General features: G+C 28.4%; 1 protein-coding gene across 1 annotated transcript; it reads right to left on the bottom strand.

Annotated features, from left to right (window-relative positions):
- Positions 1 to 4610: 4610 nt before the first annotated feature.
- On the bottom strand, positions 4611 to 6224 carry LOC130500979 (F-box/LRR-repeat protein At4g14103-like). The gene is made up of 3 exons (XM_056995886.1): positions 5265 to 6224; positions 5031 to 5171; positions 4611 to 4961 (listed from the first exon to the last, which is right to left on the bottom strand). The coding sequence occupies exons 1-3, from the start codon at positions 6222 to 6224 to the stop codon at positions 4611 to 4613; spliced, it is 1452 nt and encodes a 483-aa protein (XP_056851866.1).
- Positions 6225 to 8077: the final 1853 nt, after the last annotated feature.

Raw genomic sequence — 8077 nt, 5'->3', positions numbered from 1 at the left:
ACTCATGGTAATGTCTGGACTCCCCTAATATCCTTTTCAGTTTAAGCAGTCTACATGTTCTTATGTTAGCTTTTCTCATTTTCAAAATTCCACAGAGCGCGAGTGAATCTCTCCAACAGGCAGCACTCCCACGATGTAACCAAGATACTATCATGCAGACTTTGACCTTCCAGCTTGAGCTCTCTGAAATTCATTTCTTCACCAGTGGTACGTATTTTTGACACCAACCGCGTCCAAATGTGCCTAACTTTTTTGTAGTAGTTTGTAATCTATGTGGATAAATATTTATATGTCCAAAATATGCCTAACATTAATCCATGTGAATTAGAACTGACTGGTGAGGTGAGGTGATGATTACCCAGGTGACGACATGCCTGGTGCTGTCAGCCAAACTCTGAATCCAACTCTTGTGCTGACCAAGAGAATCTCAGAAAACAACACATGAGTTAATGATAGTCCTGTAATTTTAGAAAGTCTGGTTGACCATCACCACAACCTTCTCAGACTGATGCAGTCGTAAGCTCTGCTGATGAAGCTTCTGCTTCCAAGAAAGCTCCAACGTTTAAGACGGCCCGTCACACTTCAGGATTCCAATCAAAGAGTTTAAGCCCTAGAGAGAGAGTTTGCAGGCGCATGATCTATCTAAATTTAAAAGTTTGAATTCAATAATAATAATAAAGTAATACTTATTCTTTCTAACGAACCCAGCATGATCTGATTAATGTTCTTTAGCTGTTGAGTTTTTAATTTCAAACTTTATTTTCAATGGTATCAAGATATATAATTGGGAAAACTGTATCTCATGTTATCTGGATTCGTGAACACCAGAAATCTGAAACTAAGATAAGAACCGTCCTATTTAGTTCAACCTAATGATGTTTGAGTTCGTGAAATTTATTTCCACATCTGTCATGTGGAGCTGTAGATAAGACACTAATCCACACATCAGCCATCTTTGAACATAAAAATTGAATCCATGTCTGAACTTAATTTCAAAATCCTCATTACACACTTGGGAAAGAAGAAGTGAACTGACATTGAAGGTTCACGTAACTTTTTTGCCAGAAAACATCTCTATACGGTTTGGTTCATTTTAATTTTCAGATTATTAATGGTTACACTGCATTTAAGTTATTTTGGCTAAATTACTTGAACCAGTGTAATACTTTATTAATTTATAACACTATTTTTGAATAAAAGTATTTTCAAATAGCATGAGCAAAATTTCCTAAGAATATTTTTGTTTCAAAACAAAGTTCAACAAATGTTAAAATAATTTACAAACATAGTTAGTAAAACACTAAAAATTAAAGAATAAATCATTATAAATTGAAAATCTAATATAAACCGAAACAAACATATATTATAAAACATCATTTGTTGTTAAATAATATATATATATATGTATATTAATTATTATTTTGTGACATTATTAAAACTATGTATATATTACTTTAAAATATAACTTTTTATGATTTATCACATTATATTATATTTTCAATTGATTTAGCTTAGAGGTGGATTAATTTATTATCATGATACAATCAATTATTGTAATAGTATTAAAATTATAATCTTAAAAATAAAATAAATATTATTTATGCTTACTTTAGATTTTCCTAAACTATATCAAAGTGAAATAGAAAAAAAGATATATAAATCATCACATTTTTCTTAGCTTTTTAATTTGATAATTTTGTGTTTTGTAACAAAAAAATGTTAGTGGTATTTTCAACTCAAACCTACAAAATCTAATGAAATTATAACTTGATTTCAGAATAAAAATATATTATATTTATTTTATTCGATCAATAAAATAAAAAAATGTTCGATCAATAAAGTTAAAATATATTTTAATATGAAATATTTTTAGTGTAAACTCACCCGCCCGTAGGGCGGACCAACCACTAGTATATATAAAAGTTGAGGTTATAAGCCATTGATGATGTTCACATAAGATTTAAAACAATCAATCACAATAAGACAATTTATTATTATAATTTATTACTTTAGAAAAAAATGATAATATTTTCAAAAGAATAAAAAACGAAATTAGTATATCATCTATAATTAAAGTAATAAAATAAGTATTAACATTTGACAAGTTACATAAAAATAATTTTTTTATAAAATAGAAATTAAAAGTAAAATAGTAATATTAACAAATGTATTACATTATCAATTTTGTATAATAAATCTAAAGTACATTTTTGCAAAAATAAAATAATAATTAATGTTCAAATAGTTAAAGTAACAAAAATATTTGAAAACATTTACATGTATAATACAAGAAATTTCCTAATATCATTTAAATTACATAAAGTGTTATTGAGACTATTCTACACTATATAAAAGTTGCATCTAAAAACATTACCAATGTATAAAAAAAATTCTAATATCATTTTTAACTACAGAAATTATTAGTTTGATTATATGTAATTGTCAAAATTTCTAATATCATTAATCCAAAGTATGACAATTAGTTATAATAATTTATTATTTGTAAATATGTTAATATTTTCTAAAGAATAAAAAACTAAATTAGTATTAACACTTGACAAGTTACTTTAAAATACTAACATTTATAATGAAAATTAAAAATAAAATATTAACATTAACAAAGTAGCATGTTAGCAATTTTGTATAATAAATCCAAAGTATATTTATGTAAATTATTGTTAAAATAGTTAAAGTAACAAAAATATTTAAAAACATTTCCTAATATCATTTAAATTATATAAACTATTAGTGTGATTATTCTATACTATAAAAGTTGCATCTAAAAACATTAGCAATGTATAAAACAAAAAGTTCTGATATCATTTCAACTACAAAAATTATTAGTGTGATTATATGTAATTGTCAAAATTTCTAATATCATTAAATAATTTATAATATATAAAATTTAATGTTATAACTTATAAGCTATTTAGTTTTTCTACGTTCGATTTAAAACCATCAATCAAAACATATCAAATTATTGCAAAATTTATTTTTTATAAAATATTAAAATTTATAATTCTGGACTATATATATAAAATTTAAGTTTATAAACCGTTGAGGGTGTTCAGATAAGATTTAAAACAATTAATCAAAAAAAAAATAAAGATACAATGACTATTTTATCTTATTTGTTTGAAAAATCAAACTAAAATTATTTACTTTACCATAAATTTATATTTATTTTTATATAAGATTTATTTTAGGAAAATTTTCAGTTACACAAGATTTACTACAGTCAAATATAATTAATTAGTTCAAGTAGAGAATAAACCTAATACTATAGATTATTTATATTATTTATATTATTATTTCAGCAGATAAAATTACTTAACATTAGTAAAAGTTCAGTATATTTATTTTCACTATAAAATATCCTACAAAAATATTTAACATTAGTTAAACCTCACCAAAGTAAAAAATGATTTAAGTTTTAAACTAAATTTTATATATATATATATATATATATATATAAATAATTAAGTAAAAGTTTCTCAAGTATTTCTGTACACACAATATATATACATAATCACACATTTATTGTAAAAACAATAAAGTACAAAGAAAACTTAAATATTATGGCGGTAGATAAAGTATTCATAGTTTTTTATAGCAGTGTATATGCATCGAGCAGTCTATATAATATTAAAAGCTAAAAATTCATATATTTTATAAAAAATATAAATACATTAATAATAGCAATCATAATTCTATAACACAAATAAATAGTTATTCTAAAATTATAAATTTATTCAGTATATATATAAATATATAAGAAAAACAGTTAATATTTTAATTGTGCTCATAATGTAAAATTTGCATAAAACAATATTAAAAGTATTACAAAATTAAATTAATTATTAAATCAAACTCGCGCGTAGCGCGAGTACAAAATCTAGTAGAACATAAAACATATGAAATTAGTGTAATGGGACATAGTTATCATTTTTTGGCCTAAAAACTAATTTTCCCTTTATTTATTCACCTTTTCAAAAAAAATTAAAACATTATTTTAATATAACTTTTACAGCTACGCTTGCAAAGAAAAATAGAAAATAGAAGAAAATGCTATTGGGATAACATGTCTGAGTTTTTGGGTATTCTGGCAAATCATTTTGAAACACTAATAAATATCAAAGAAATCCGACCAAACTTTTTTCTATAACATGTTACCTTTATTAATATCAAAGAGGTTTGACATAGTACAAAAATCGAAACAAACTAAATACATTTTTAAGTTGAATATGATAATATAAAAGTTATGACACAATTTTCCTAACTCTTTAACTTTATTATAACCGAACTAATTAACAACTAAGTCTTATGTAAAAAAATTGAACAGTGCGCACACTTTCGTTATCCAACAAAAAATATTGAACTCCGAGCAGTTTTCCTTGTAGAAGAGATAACTATTAATGTTTTTTTTTTCTGTAAAGTAATTGCATTGACAAGTTAGGTCTCTTGTCTGCATTGCATTTCACAAGTATAGTTACCCGAACATGAGAACTGAAGCAACAAAAACATGAAGTTAACATTGTTGGCGAAAGGACAAAGCCTAAAAAGCAGGTCTTTATATAACAAAAAATAAAGCATAAACAAGAGAAGATCATTTAAGCTACAACCAAAGCTTGGGGAGTGTTATCAGAGATTAGTTGGACAATGCAGATGGACGAAGCTACTGTTGATATTACCCTCTTAAGTTGCCTTGAAACGTGAGTCACATCTTCTACAGTCCATGCAGTATGGTGCAGTATAATTTTTTCAAGATTAGGCATTGTCTCCAAGAAATACTTGATCTGCTCAATCTGGCTCTCCATGTTACCATAGTAATCACCCACCCTAAATATCTTTAATACCTTCACCGTACTTGAAGATAGGCAACTAAAAATCTCCTCTTCCTCAACGAAAAGTTGGCAGAAACACAGATCACCCCAACTGTCCGTCGCTTTGTTGACGAGTCCCTGGGAAAATATCTCAGGTATAAAGAAACACAGAAAAAAATAGGCATTTAAAAGTAGCTATTTTCATACTTGAAAGACAAGAGTCTCCAGATTTGGAGAGTTGTTGAGTAGATCCATCAATGGTTTCCACCCTACTCTAGGGCTACTCTCGATAGTTAACTCAGTCAAGTTGTTGAATAGTGGTATTGTTTCACAACAGCATGTAAGTACCTGAAACAAATCAAGAGCAACATGACGATTCGCAATTTTATAGTTAACTGAAATCATAAAAGCAAGAACGATTAAGAGTAATGAAATACAAACCTCAAGAGTGTCAGCATATAGATAAAGGATATGCACACTGCGTATTCCCATGATGAAATCTGTTGCGTTACCGACCTTCTTGTTAGCCTTGGAGTAATTAATCTGTTGTAAATCTGAAAAGCTAGCCTCATCCAAAAAGTGCGCCTTTCCATATTGCTTGTATGACATTCGAAGACAGATACGGGCTTCAACAAGCGAACAGAGATTCACAATCGGATACGCGTCGGCGATTGTATCAGTAAAATTCAAGTAGACAAGGCTGGGAGTGTCAATTGACACACTCTTTGCATTAGTATCAATCTCGCCCCAGCAAAATGTTAGTCTCTTGAGAGTTGTGATAGACACAGATGAAAAATTCCATAGTAACCAAGATATATCATACATAACTAGTTCCTCAAGCATGTGACAACCGGAAAGTAGCTTAGCAAGCCCAATACCATGATTTTCATAACCTGCCTGAAGAAACAGAGTCTTAAGCTTTGGAAGATATACATCTTGGTTGTCATCAAGTTTAATGTTGGCGCCATATCCAGACTTTAGTTTAAGCCTAACTAATGTCTCGCTTAAGAAAATCTTTGAAGGAAGCAGAGATTCCGATTGCAAATCCACAAACAGATTAAGATCCGAGACACCACGTCTCAACACATTGAGAATCCAGGTAAATATACGGATTGGAACAACAGGATTATCGCGATCATCATCTTTGATAATTAAAGAAAACTTGTGTACAGGAGAATTGCCTTGCAAAGCCAATACTCTATCCACGAAATTTATAAAACTTGTAGAAACCTTGTGGTTATCAAAAACAAGATTAGGGTTACAAGCAAAGAGATAGCGCCATTTTCTGGAGAGAAGTGATGTAGAAGCAGCGGTTTTCATGGGAAGAAATGACAAGATGTGAGAGTGAAGTTCATCAGGTAAACCGCTGAATATATCAAACCCTATCTTTTTCCCAACCATTTGAGTTACAGCACCTGAAGAAAACAATAACTAATTATACACAATTTCAGCTTTCTTACGTCTGGTATTTATTTCAAACAAGATCGATACAGGAAACTTACTATGGATATGGGAAGATCAAAAACACTATTTGATTCTTGTGGTTGGAGTTGAAAGGTCTTGGCTACTATATTTGTAGTACGATAGTGAAGAAGCCGGATGGTCGGAGTTTTAAGGTCGGCCCTTGTTTCAAAGATTCTCGGGAAGCAGGATTTTGGTCTTGAACTGAGACCATATTGAATGGGAATTAATAGCTATTCCACCTGTTTTGGCGGTTTATGGTATGGGCCTAGGCCTAGTAATTTCGAAATGACAAAATGAATATTTATTGGGCTGACATCGGTATATCCCTTAAACTATAGGTTCTCTATCTAATTCCCCGTATACTTTTATGTTCATCACTACACCACCTAAGTTACCAAGACTTATCACTAAACTACACAGTATTTTTCACTTCTAATTATTTCCACTAGACCTAAACCAGACCGAAACTCACATTTACCAGAATGATTCTTATATTCTATATCCAAAATAACCACATCGATCCGGAACCAAACGAATAATTAAATATATAAAAATATTGGTTATATATACATATACACAACTAAATATATATATATATATATATATATATTATTTATTTATAATTTAAAAATCTATTAAAAGTATCCGAAAAATTAAAAAATAAAATTATTATAGATTATCCAAAAAAATTTAAAAAAATCTGAAATATCTGAGATTTTTATCCCAAAACATTCTAATTATTTTATATTTTATCTAAAATATCCGATAGTATACCAAACAACCCGAAATAACTAAACCAGAAGTATATGGAAACTGGATTTTTTTGGATATTTTTATCCCTAGTTTTATTTCATAACCAAACCCGAAACCATTCGAATTCGAAACCAAACCAGACTAAACCAAGTAGTAAATGGATCCTCCAACCCTTTATCAAAACTACTCGATACCCAAAATATCCGAACCGAATCAAACCGATAACGAAATACCCAAACCTAATTTCCACATATGTAATTGATTTTTTTAGTTGTGCTTTAACAAAACTAATTGCATTTTAAAATTACGTTTGTGTTTGACTACACCACTCCTAAACCAACCCAACTTACAAAACATCGTAGACTTTTTCTTCATCAAATTCATTTGTTCATGATCAGAATGCCATTCAGTGTCTTCTTGAGTATTTATAATGCATAAACACACTTCATGAGAGAATTGAAATTACTAATACCTTTTTATGTCATATCGTCAAATGCAAAAAAAAACTTCAATAGTGTAAAAAATAAAACAATGCACTCTTCATGTGTTGTTCTAAAATACCAAACGAGATAGATCATACAAATTCAGAAATTAATTAAACACCGCTTGTGTTACAAAAAAAAAATTAAAGACTGCTTAGTTATGTGTGTTTTGTGTGCGTTTCATGGTGTCCAACCCGTGAGATGATGCAGAAACCAACAATACACAAAGAGCAATAATGAGAAAAAGACACAATAAAAAACTTAGAATTTTTTTTGCGTACATATATGCTCTGCTTTACGTGTCTTCTTCGTTTCTTTCTTATTTCTTATTTTTTATTTTTTTATTTTTTATTTTTTTAATTTTTTAATTTTTAATTTTTTTGAGAAAATACTATTAAATTGAACATGGAAAAGATGTTCAATATTCATAAGAAGAGAAAAAATTATGAATATACCCATGGAGAATCATACCCATGCATACTACAACTAAACTCAGCAAAACTCAGCAGATGAGACTATTTGCACACAAATGTGATTGAAATCTCTTTCTAAGCA

Source organism: Raphanus sativus, unplaced genomic scaffold, assembly GCF_000801105.2.
Source record: "Raphanus sativus cultivar WK10039 unplaced genomic scaffold, ASM80110v3 Scaffold0069, whole genome shotgun sequence".
Classification (NCBI taxonomy): Eukaryota; Viridiplantae; Streptophyta; class Magnoliopsida; order Brassicales; family Brassicaceae; genus Raphanus; species Raphanus sativus.
Note: the sequence above shows the minus strand (reverse complement) of the source record. Positions and strands in the feature narration are given on the sequence as shown.